This window comes from Mobula birostris, chromosome 14 (genome assembly GCF_030028105.1).
Source record: "Mobula birostris isolate sMobBir1 chromosome 14, sMobBir1.hap1, whole genome shotgun sequence".
NCBI classification, from domain to species: Eukaryota; Metazoa; Chordata; class Chondrichthyes; order Myliobatiformes; family Myliobatidae; genus Mobula; species Mobula birostris.
Genome location: NC_092383.1, coordinates 10058461 through 10071552, shown reverse-complemented (window position 1 = coordinate 10071552; position 13092 = coordinate 10058461). Strand labels below are relative to the sequence as shown.

Below are 13092 nucleotides of genomic sequence, written 5' to 3'. Positions count from 1 at the left end.
AGAACCTACAGTTAACTGTACAACCTACAGTTTCACTTTCAAGGACTCAATTTTTATCTTTTTTTTTAAGTAATATTTTTAAAATTTCAGTTTGTCATCTTTTGCAAATTGGTTATTTGGCCACCTTTGTCCATATGTAGTTTTTTTTCCTTGTAAGTTCTATTGTAGTTCTTTATTTTCCTGTAAATGCCTGCAAGAAAATGAATTTCAAAGTAGTATGTGGTGACATAAATGTACTTTGATAATAAATTTTACTTTGACTTTGAGGTCAGAAACAAAATCGCTTTACATTTTAGGTCAAGAAATTTGTACCAGGATTATGTGCTCATTTGGACAATATTTATCCCTCAGTAGCTCCCTTGCATAAATAAATAGTTATTTTTTAATCACATTATCAATCTGGGTGCCTCATTTCTCACATTACTACAGTGACTCCACTGAAGCTCACTGGGACATGGTGAATAAATTTTATTTATTTTATGTAGGGACTCCAAACGCCGATGCCCCAAGCTGTAATACTGTCACACTAAGGCTGTGCTACCATGGTGTCCATTGTTTTATTTACTCATTCTTCTGTCAGTTTTACACTTGCTGAGTTACTTTCCATGGCTTTAGATTCAAGCTGCATTGACTGAAACTGGGCATTATTCAGTATCCACTGATTCCATGATCTGCCGGGGTAGTCCTGTCATTGGTAATGGACCATGTGGTGGTTTTGTTGTTCTCTTCTCTGATGATTTGAAGATTTGCCTTAAATACTGAGTGAAATATTCTGGTGGCTTGGTTCAGGTTTTAAGACATAGTGATCAATTATGAATTTTAATGCATGACATTTTTCTTTTATTTCAGAATGTGGCCCGCTGTCTGATGCACCACTGGCTGTCGAGTGCAGTTCATTAATGCCTGCGGCTGGAGAGCCAGTATGTTTCTCTGATCAACAGGTCAGCAACAAGACTGCGGAGACAGAAGACCTGCCCACAAAGGTAGAGAGGAGTCTTCTTTTCCTGTTGATACTCCTGTTGATTATTTTTGTCCTGCTGGGCAGTATCTTAATTAGTTTTACGTTGAGTACTTCTCAGTGGGTAGTCAAAACTGCCCAATGTATCAATCACAGGCACCAGCCTACTTGTCATCAAGGACATGTATACAGAAAGATGCCAGTAAAAGGCCAACAATATTACATTCACCCTGCTCATGGACTGTTTGTCCCACTCTATCAGGGGGAAGGCTACGTAGCATCCACACCAGGACCACCAGTCTCAAATGCTGTTACTTTCCCCAAGCTGTAAGGCTGATCAAACCCTCCACCATTAAACCACCACACGACCACTACTTTATAATTTCCCGTCAGAGTCACCTTATGCACAGACGCTCCTGTACCTAGCATCACTTAATATACATACATTCAATCTATATCCTTAAGCTTCTTGTTGTTGTTCCTTATCAAGTCTTGTGGCGCATTGGCAGCATTTTTTTTTTGCCGTTTTCTTAGCATTTATGTGTTTTTTTTACGAGGCCGAGTTGCTAGCTCGACGCTCAACCCAGCACAGATGGAAAGCATGCAAAGGACCAGCTGGATTCAAACCTGGGACCTCGAAGTCCAGTGCTGGCATGCCACTAAACCACTGGCCAGCTATAAGCTTCTTATATATTCATAATTATTGTTTTTTATTGTTGTGTTCTCGATCTTCCTCTGGTTTTTTCTCTTTGAGTTTCATTAGATCCGAGTAACAATTATTTTGTTCTCCATTACACTTGTGTATTGAAAATGGCACTAAACTACCTTAACTGTTGGATCAATAGGGTGAAGATTGCATTTTCTTTTCTCATTTGCTTTGGTGTTCATTGTTGTCTGTGTAATGTACAGATTCAACTGGCCCTTGAACACTTTATGTGAGGTTGCATATAGTATCTACAGAGTTGCTATTGGATCTGGTTTCTTTTTGTTTCTCTCAGTTCTTGTTTCTTCCATTCATTCAGGGGATGTAGACATTGCTGGCAATGCCAGCATGTTTTATTCCCTACTAATTGCCAAGGAAACAAGGATGTGATGCTGAGACCTTATGACGCATTGGTCAGACCACACTTGGAGTGCTGGGAGCAGTTTCGGACCTCTTATCTATGAAATGATGACTGGCATGAGAGGGTCCGGAGGAGGTTCACAAGAATGATCCTGGGAATGAAAGGGCTAAGGTATGAAGAGCATTTGATGTTGCTGGACCTATACACACTGGAGTTTAGAAGAATGAGGAGAGGATCTCATTGAAACATCGTATTTTGATGTTTGGACAGGGAGAAGATAGTTCCAATGGTGGGGAGTCTAGGAGAAGAGGGCACAGCCTCAGAATACAAGGACGTCCCTCTAGAGCAGAGATGACAGGGAGGGTGTTGGATCTCTGTAATTCATTGCCATAGATAGCTTTGGAGGCCAAGTCATTGGGTATATTTAAAGCAGAGATTAATAAATTCTTGATTAGTAAGGGTGTTATAAGGGATACGGGAAGAATGGGGTTGAGAGGGATAATAAAACAGTCATGATGGAATGGTGGAGCAGACTCAATGGGCCAAATGGGCAAGTTCTGCTCCTATGTCTTACGGTCCAAAGGAACAGTTGAAATTAGTCTCCAATTCCACTTTCTCACGTTCTTAATTATGGTGTTGTTATATTCCACTCTATATTTATTTAGAGTTCTGTCACAGTAACAGGCCATTCAGCCCATTGTGCCCAATTACACCCTTGTGGCCTAGTAACCTAGTAGCCTGTTCACCTCTGAAACATGGGAGGAATCCCGAGCACCCAGACGAATCCCATGTGGTCACGGGGAGAATGTACAAACTCCTTACAGCAGGCAGCGGGAATCGAACCTGGGTCACTGATCCTTTAATAGGTTAGTGTCCAGTTCTACCTCCTCACGTTTTAAATTATTGTGGGGCTGTTTTTATCCTGTTTTTATTCAGAGGTACAGCACTGGAACAGACTTTTCTGACCCACTGAGCCCACACTGCCCAATTACATGCAAACTCCTTCCAGGCAGCAGTAGAATTGAACCTGGCGCTAGGTCACTGGCGCTATAATAACATTATGCTAACTGCTACACCACTGTGCCACCCCATTTTGCAGCAGTGAACTCTCTTCTTCACAATGAAAGGAAACCGTTTATTTTTGGCCACCGATTTGCATCCAGGGATCAGGATTTCTGGAAGGAATATCATTGAGTTGAGGGTGTGGTTGAAATAAGAAATGGAAGAAATGATAGCTGGCCAGTGTAAATCTGGGCAGCAAATGGTTTGGTTTCCTGATGATGTCATCTTTGTTTAGCGTCAGACTTTCCCTGGCTCTGCATCCTTCAACTTTGTATGGGATATGCCATTTACACAAACACTTGGGCCCTGCCCATCCACATCAATCAGCTGGTGAACAAATTCTTTCCACGAGCTTTTTGGCAAGTGGACACAGGGAGTTCCAAGGTGGCGTGTGACTTCCCAATGAAGTTTTGATGTTCTAGCATTGGGAAATCTCTGAGAAGAGGTCAAGTGGTCTCTGGAGTTCTACAGTTCGTGTTTGTAAATTAAACTCATAACATCAATCAACAAAAATGCGACTGAAGTTCAGACACTGAACTTGAGGAAACGACAGAAATTCTTAGGTACGAATTCTATAAACCGTGACTGTCAAAGTCGTAATTGTAAAGTCATGTCATACAGTATACACAATGTGGAAGGGTAATTTGTTAACAGAAGGCACGGTTTGCGTCCAATTAAATATTTGTATCCAAAGTCCACAAGTCGCTCAGTGAAGTTTGGTTTGCCTTCAAGCAAAGATTAAATTTAAAGTTCAGGTAGAGAATTTTAATCCTGTTTTCTAGAAGTTAAGATGTTTAAAAGTTGCTCATATACCAACTGTGGGCCTTGTGATTCTGTGTTCAAAGTAAAGGTTGCTACATTTCAAGAACTTTTTATTGTGTGCTCTCTCTTAATCAGCTAAAAATTGTGTGAGATTTATTCTTGGTGCATTTTTCTTGTTTTCATTAACTGTTCTGATTTAGTGAGGTGCTTTCTGATACCCACAGAAAGAAATTAAGTGTTTTTACTTTGCATTTCCCTTGTCACGTTTTGGGTAAAAAAACAGGGAGGAGAGGGCTGCGGTGTTCTCCTAGTGAAATCCTTTCCTCCGTCAGTTCCAGCAGAGAAAGCAGATTAACTAGTCGTTTGTTTAATTGTTGTTTGAAGGAATTTGCTGGCACATTTCTTCACAATATAACAGTATAAATGCATTCCAAAAAGTAACTGGTCCAGAAAAGTGAACATAAATGGAAGAATTATTGTCCTTCTGCTGCCTTAATCTATGCATTCAGCTTTCTTCATTTTGTTGACAGTTGACAGAACATTGTGAGAAGAAATTGTGTTAATTATAGCTATGGATGCATTAAAGGTGTGTTCAATAACGTAACAAAAGTACTTTGGCCAAAATTACTGCTTGAATAACCTATTGGAAGATATGTTTTGTCTCCTGTTACTCGAGAAGGGAATGGGGTGTGTAGCAGTAGGTGAAAATGAAGCTTGGATCTAATATTCAATAAACACAAGAGCTTTTGCTGGCGCTGGAAATCCAGAGTGACTCATGCAAAATGCTGGAGGAAAAAGAGTATGATTTGATTAGGGTTCATGTCTGGGTAATACACACAAAATGCTGGAAGAACTCAGCAGGACAGGTAGCATCTGTGGAAGGCAATGATAAGTCAACGTTTTGGGCCGAGGCCCTACATCAGGACTGGAAAGGAAGGGGAAAGAAGCCAGAATAAGAAGGTAGGGGAAGGGAGAGGAGTGCAGGCTGGCAGATTATAGGTGAGACCAGGTGAGGGGGAAGTTGGATGGGTGGAGGAGGGGGGAGATGAAGTTAGAAGCTGGGAGATGGTGATAGGTGAAAAAGGTGATTGGCAATTGAGGAGAGCTTATTCTGGTTTATCCCCACTTCCTTTCCAGCCTTGATGAAGTGTCTCAGCCCAAGATGTCAACTCTTCATTCCTTCCATTGATGCTGCCTAACTTGCTGAGTTCCTCCAGCATTTTGTCTGTTTTCCATTGAATATCCGAGGAGTTCAAGCTCCCAGCCATTAAAGAGCATTTTCATTGCATATTCCCCCACCATATACAAATTAATCCCCTTCTACATGTTCAGATCCCCCTTAAAACACACTTCACTGACCTAGTAGTATCTTGAATATCCCCTCCCAAAGTCAACATTGCCTCAGGCATTGTTTGAGTACTGTTCTCTGAAATACCTATTGACATTGGATTGCCATTAAACAGATGATTTGTTATCAAGCCATGCAGAAAACCAATGAATTTATCACTCAGGCAATCAGTTAGCCATTGAGGTGGCACAGTGGTTATTGTTGTTACCTCACATCTCCAGGGATACTGGTTTACTCCTGACCTCAGGTATTGTGTGTGTGAGCTTACACATACTCCCTGTCACCATGAAGGTTTTTTTTCCCAGGTTCTCTGATTTCTTCTGGTTTAACTGCTGTACTTATTCCCCAGATGCAAGTTCGTTCATTTATTTGTTATGTGTTATGTCATACGGCATAAGCAATCAAGGTCTTTCCATCACCATGATTGTTCTTGACAAATTTTTCTACAGAAGTGATCCGTCATTGCCTCCTTCTGGGCAGTTAGGTTAACCCAACCAATATCAATACTCTTCAGAGATTGTCTGCCTGGCATCAGTGGTCACATAACCAGGACTTGTGATATTCACTGGCTGCTCATGTGACCATGGCTTCGTGTGATCCTGATCAGGGGAGGGGGTGCTATGAGGTGCTACACCTTGCCCAAGGGTAACCTGTAGGCTAGTGGAGGGACGGAGCACCTTACCCCTCCTTTGGTAGAGACATATCTCCACCCTGCCACCCGCTAGTAGCAGGTAACTGGCAAAAAAACTCAAAAGTAAAGTTGAATTGAATTGACTTTATTACTTACATCTTTCACATACATGAGTAAAAATCTTTATGTTACGTCTCCATCTAAATGTGCAAGTGATAGTAATTTGTAATAAATAGTATATGAAACAGTACAATCAATATAACATAGAAATACAATTGTATCAGTGTGAATTAACCAATCTGATGGTCTAGTGGGAGAAGCTGTCCCGGAGCTTATTGGTCCTGGCTTTTATACTGTGGTACCGTTTCCCAGATGGTAGCAGCTAGAACAGTTTGTGGTTGGGGTGATTCGGGTCCCCAATGATTCTTTGGGCCCTTTTTACACACCTGTCTTTGTAAATGTCCTGAATAGTGGGAAGTTCACAGCTACAGATGCACTGGGCTGTCCGCACCACTCTCTGCAGAGTCCTGCCACTGAGGGAAGTACAGTTCCCATACCAGGCAGTGTTGCATCCAGTCAGGATGCTCTCAGTTGTACCCCTGTAGAAAGTCCTTAGGATTTGGAGACCCACACCAAACTTTTTCAGTCGTCTGAGGCGAAAGAGGAACTGTTGTGCTTTTTTCACACACAGCTGGTATGTACAGATCATATGGGAACCACAGTGATGTGTATGCCGAGGAACTTAAAGCTGTTCACTCTCTCAACCCCAGATCCATTGATGTCAATAGGGGTTAACCTGTCTCCATTCCTCCTGTAGTCTACAATCAGCTCCTTTGTTTTTGCGACATTGAGGGAGAGGTTGTTTTGTTGACAACATTGAAGGAGAAGTTGATTGAAATGTTGCAGGGATACAGGAAAAGTGAGGGGAATGGGACTGATATAGGTATTTGTTTGGAGTCCCAAAGCCATTCTACATCTCCATCTTCCTCAAATCTTGTCCCTTGTTCATCGATGGATTCCAATGCTCCACCATTGGTCATTAAGATCTTAGCTACCAAAGCCCAAGGCCCAAATTCTTTGCTTGAACCTCCCTTTACTCCTTTAGTATGTTCCTCAGAAAATAACTACTTTGGGTTCTTGGTAATTTGCACCCAAGCCCTACTGGAGGGTTAGCACCAACCATTCTAGATAATGTTCTGTGAACCAAAAGGGTTCTTTTATAGTGTTAAAGAAGTTGCATAAATAGCAGAGGTCAAAAATGGAATGAACGAACATCTCCATTTCTTGCAGGCGACTAGAGTCATAGATCACTACAGCAGAGAAAAGGTCTTTCTGCCCATCTCGTGTATGCTGAACTATTACTCTGTCTGGTCTTATCAACCTGCAACACAACTCTAACCCTCCATACCATCCATGTACCTATCCAAATTTCTCTTAAATGCTGTCTACTAATGTCTGAAATAATGAATTGATTTAGGAAAAATATATTCGAGTTTATAGCTGCAATTTATTTCACAGGTCTCAACTTTCCTATTTTAACACCTTTGGACACCATGTGGTTTGGCAGATCTGTGCCAACTCCCAGAAGAACATTTCCATCCATCCCATTTCCTTTCTTGTTTATCCTTTATCCCTTCAAGTTATTTTCTTTAACATACCCATCAACTTTTAAAATTATTTTGCACTTATCTACAGAAAGTGACTGGCACATTACTCAATTCACGGTATGAAAGGACTGGAGGATATTAAAGAAAGAGAGAGGGGAATGGCCGTGTTGATGGAATATTTTTTAAAAACAAAAAATGTTGCTTAATTAATTTTAAAATTTTCTTATGGTATTGGTTTATTATTGTCACAAGCATGGGAATATAGTAATATAGTGAAAAGCTGCTCTTTTGTCTGTCATCCAGGCAGGTCTTAAGACATAGGAGCAGAATTAGGCTTTCCAGCCCATCAAATCTGCTCCACCATTTCATTATGGCTGATTTATTTTCCCTCTCAACCCCATTGTGCATATAACTTTTGGCTACTACTACCACTACTATGTTGACTCAGGCCTGGGGGGCCAGCATCGGGCACAATGATGGACTCTCCACTTCTCCCTCTCCCTCATCAGTGTGTTCAGTTCATCTACATTAGCCGCGCCGCTGTCTTCTAGGAGCGTGTTGACCATAGTCTTGGGAGGGCACCCAGGGTTCAACCTCCTGTGCTTGGGCTCCCATATGATGACTAGGCTGGTAGATAGCGCGGGGTGGCATAGACAGTGCCCCACTAGTTGCAGTCTTCTCGCCTCGATTTTAGTGGAAAGCATCGATGGGTTGTTATAGAGCTCAACGTTCGTCATGTGCTGTTGCAAACTCACATTGGCATCCTTGGTAATCAAGAACCTATCCAATTTCTACTTTAAATGTACCCAATGCCTTGGCCTCCACAGCCATCAAGCACCCTCTGGTTTAAGAAATTCTTCCTCATCTCTGTTCTAAAGGGATATTATTGTATTCTGAAGCTGTGGCCTCTAGTCTTAGAGTAGCTCACTAGTGGAAACATGCTCTCCACACCCACTCTATCCATCCTTTTCAATTTTCAATAGATTTCAATGAGATTCCCTCCTCATTATTCTAATCTCCAGTGAATACAGGCCCAGAATCATTGAAAGCGTCTCACACGTTAACCATTTAATTCCTGGAATCATTCTTGTAAACATCATCTGAACTATCTCCAATGCCAGCACATCCTTCTTTAGATACGAGGCCCAAAATTGCTCTGAATAGTCAAAATGTAGTCTGACCAATGCCTTGTGAAGCTTCAGAATTACAGTGATTGTCCATTGTTTTTGACGATGACAGGAGACCTGTGTGGGAGAGTTTTTAAAGTGGAAAAGCTGTTGCACTCTCTCAACCTCAGAGGTCCTGGTCCAGTGGTACAAACAAGCATCACAAACTGGGGCCTTCCTTGAGTGCAGTGGCTGACCTTGACGTCTTCTGCACTTTGTCATGCCCTTCACTCTCCATGGAGTGAACGGCTTTCCTGGCCATTTGATTGCACTGTAAATCTCATCCACCCAGCCCACTGGAGCTGAATTTGCTTGCTAGGACGGGCATGTCCCTATCTCACCAGGGTATGAGGCCCGCTGGCCGCTCCCAGCTGTCGAAGCGGTGGACTGGGGTGCGGCTGCTGTCGCGTGCAAACAGCTATTTGGAGCCACAGGTGAAAGCTGAGTGTCTAATGGGGACCAAAAGCAGAGTGAGCTGCCCCGGAATAGACATTACAAGCCCCTTCACCAGAGGTGCCACCCCTCCCCAGACACCACATACAATCCGAAGTTTCAACATTCCATTCTTACTTTTATACAATTAAATTGAAATATAAAAAAACAAAAACATAATGCAGAATATAGTGTTTCATTTACAGAGAAGGTGCAATGTAGGTAAACAGGTCAGTTGTAGGGGCCATGGTAGCGTAGATTAGGAGTTCAAAAGTTCATCTTTTAGCGCAAGAGGTGTCTGTTCAAGAGTGATAACAGTGTGATTGAAGCTGTCCTTCAGTCTGGCAGTTTGTGAGATTTCTTCTGCGCATTGGGAGGGCAGGGAGTGAAGAGAGAATGACCTCGGCGGGAGGGCCCTTGCTTTCCCGAGGCAGTGGGGATTGTAGATGGAGTCAATGAATGGGAGGTCTCCTTGTCACTTAGGAGGCCATTTGGTGGTGGTTCTCAGGTATCAGGATCTCAGGGACTGGAATATGTCGTGAAATTGTTGTTTTTGTGGCAAACCATAAAAGTTACAATAAATCTACAATGCAAAAGTGGAATAGTGAGGTGGTGTTCATGGACCATTCAGAAATCTGAGGGCAGAGTGGAAGAAGCTGCTCCAAAAACATTGGGCGTGGGTCTTCAGGCTCCTGTACCTCTTTCCCTGGTGGTAGTGATGGAAAGAGCGCATGTTATGATGGTGAGAGTCCTTAATGATAGATGCCACTTTGTTCAGGCACTGCCTTTTGAAGATGTTCCAGATGATGGACCGGTGATGGAGTTGGATGAGTCTACAACCTTCTGGTTTTTGTGATTCCTTCGTACCCGCCAGTGGTGTGACCGGTCAGAATACACTCCATCACACGTCTATAGAAATTTGCTAGAGTCTTTGTTGTTGTACCGAATATCCTCAGACCTAATGAAGTTGAACCCATGTTCCTCCAAATGCATGGGATAGGGGAGGAAGCGGAAACAGCTAGGGCCGCCCGCATGGTCATGGGGAGAGCGTGCAAACACCGCAGAGATAACAACTGAGGTCAGGATTGACCTGGGTCACTGGAGCTGTGGCAGACGGCGGCGTGGTGGCATCAGCACTGGACTTTGAGTCGAGTGGGTTCGAATCTGGCCAGCTCTTTGCACGCCTGCTATCCATGCTGGGTTGAGCATCAAGCTAGCAACTCGGCCTCATATAAAACAGTCAATTGCTACGGACACAGTGAAAATGCCGCCCGATGCACCACAAGGCGTGAAAAGCAGCAACAACAACTGGAGCTGTGGAGTGCCACACAGCCACACGTCTAATTTTCATCTCTTCTTAACTGTACGCCAGAAATCGCCCTTTATGAGGTTTCTTTTCAAACAGTCTGTCACTGAATCACAGCACTGCTCAGGCTATGGAATTTGAATTGGTGGGTTTCTTAAAAATAAAATCCATTTTTTTTAATAATGAACAAAAGAAGTAACGACAGCTGATCTGCCTGCCTGCTCTCCTGTGGGAACCCTCTGCAGGCTGAGGCGGAGATTTTCCCGAAAGTGTTGGATAAATTAGTAATGCAGATGTCAAGTTGGCTGACAACACTACAGTATGAACTAGGAATATTTCAAACACAACACTTCTGCAACCTTACTCTGGAGCCCATTCATGGCAGATTTTGAATTCTGTTCCATATTTACACTCTCTCTCTTGTTGGAGTTGCCCAATTGAAATTCAGGAGCTCCTTGCTGAGTTCTTCCTACGTTTTGTGTCTCTGTTGCTCCATTCCTGCCTCTGGTGAATCTCTTGTGTTTCCTTTGGCTTGTTTTCTACTCCAAGAGGAATGCAGCCTCCTCAAATGCTGGGAGGTGTGATATAATACTGAGCAAAATACTGTAGCTGTTAGAAATCTGATTAAACAAGATAATGTTGGAAATAGTGGATCAGGAGGTACCTGTGAAGGGAAAAAAAATGTTCACCTTGATATTACATCATCATTAGTACCTGTAGTGCTACACTCAGTGGCCACTTTATTAGGTACACCTATACAGTTGCACATTAATACAAATCATGTGACAGCAACTCAATGCATAAAAGCATGCAGACATGGACAAGAGGTTCATTTGTAGTTCAGACCAAACATCAGAAAGGGGAAGAAATGCGATTTAAATGATTTTGACCGCGAATTGATTGTTGGTGCCAGACAGGGCGGTTTGAGCATCTGAGAAACTGCAGATCTTCAGGGATTTTCATGCACAACAGTCTCCAGAGTTTATAGAGAATGGTGCAAAAAAAAAACAAACAAATCCAGTGAGCAGCAGTTCTGTGGCTGAAAATGCTTTGTTAATGAGGGAAGTTAGAGGAGAATGGCAGACATCCCACCCTGCAAAAACTCATTTCAGGGAGGTAGCACCCCCGCGCCCCCCCCCCACAACCCCATATGCCCCCCCAACCCCATATCCCCCCCGTTGACCTCCAAGGGTGTATGTAATACTTTGTTTAGTGATTTTGTCTAATCTGTAAACCAAGTTGAGTGTGTGCAGCAAATGTGACATTAAAATATGTACTTATATTATATTATCATGTTTATTCTATTACCACTTTAAGCAAGTCTGCAGGGAGTTTGGCCTTATCACGTAGGACATCAATAGCTTAGCTCCTTGGCAGCTAGCCAGCTAGTTTAAATCAGGGATCCCCAACCTTTTTTGCACCGCGGACCGGTTTAATATTGACGATATTCTTGCGGACCAGCCGACCCAAGGTGGGGGTGGGGTGGGTGTTAAACGCGACCGGAATATAGGTGATAAAGTCAACTATAAGTCACTTGTAAGTGGCTAATACACTCAATTTTGTTTCTAAAGGGGTTTATCTAACAAATTTAATGTTAAACACACAGTGCATATTTTCCTCGCGTGCATGTAGTGATAAGTCAATTATAACAGTGGTCCCAAACCTCCGGGCTGCGAAGATTGCAGCGGTACAGCAGTAGCCAGAACACACCCAGCACATCTTTAAGAAAAAAGCCGAAATAAACAAGCTAATTGAGTAGGTGCCGCCCGGCACGTAAATGTCGGCCCAGATCAGAGACGATGCAATTGGCAATCGTCTCTGATCTGGGCCGACATTTACGTGCCGGGCGGCACCTAATTAATTAGCTTGTTAATTTCAGCTTTTTTCTTAAATATGTGCTGGGTGCATTCTGACCACCGCTGTATTCTTCGCAGCCCAGAGGTTGGGGACCACTGAATTATATGTCACTTATAAGTCAATAGCATCATAACATTTTAAGTAACGTTTGGATATTAAACACACAGCGCATATTTTCCTCATATGAACATATAAAATCATTGCCACACACCAATATCGCTGAATCAGTGGAAGCCCTGGGCTTGTTTCCCTGCAACAACACGGTCCTTTCAAGAGGTGATGGGAAACGGTGATACTTGAAGGGGGTTCCTTATGTCCAATCTATTCCGCAATTTAGTTTTCATTGCATTCATTGCAGAAAACCCTGCTTCGCAGAAAAATGTTGGAAATGGAATCAACGTTTTCAGTGCTTTTGTGGCTATCTCAGGATATTCAACCTTGACTTTGATCCAGAATGCCGGCAGAGATGTTATGTCAAACATACTTTTCAGCCCGCCGTCGTTTGCAAGCTCGAGGAATTGATCTTTTTCCCGCGCTGACATGGAAGATTCACCGGGGACATTCACAAATGGGTCACGGACCCATTCCTTTGCATGTCTTGGGTCACTGATGACTTCGCATGCGTTAAAATTCAAAAGTGCATGACGGAATGAGGAAAAGTGCAGCTGACTCATATCGCCAAGTCATATCGCTTCCTCGCGGCCCGGTGGTTGGAGACCACTCTTAGCACAAAGAGAGACCAATCAGGATGCTCGCTCTCCCTCTCAAAAAAATCTATTTCCGGGATATTGTATATAATTTCCGGGTGTCAGGGAGCCACTATCGATATGCAGGAGACTCCCGGAACTTCCGGGAGAGGTGGGATGTCTGGAATGGCCAGAATGGTTCAAGTTGGCAGG

General features: G+C 43.0%; 1 protein-coding gene across 5 annotated transcripts in view; it reads left to right on the top strand.

The window, feature by feature from the left end:
* Positions 1-13092, top strand: part of akap13 (A-kinase anchoring protein 13) — a 561754-nt gene that overhangs the window by 356852 nt on the left and 191810 nt on the right. For all 5 annotated transcript variants that reach the window (XM_072278084.1, XM_072278087.1, XM_072278081.1 and 2 more), the window contains one exon: positions 850-983. In XM_072278084.1, coding sequence (XP_072134185.1) covers positions 850-983 — 134 coding nt within the window. The remainder of the gene's footprint in view (positions 1-849; positions 984-13092) is intronic.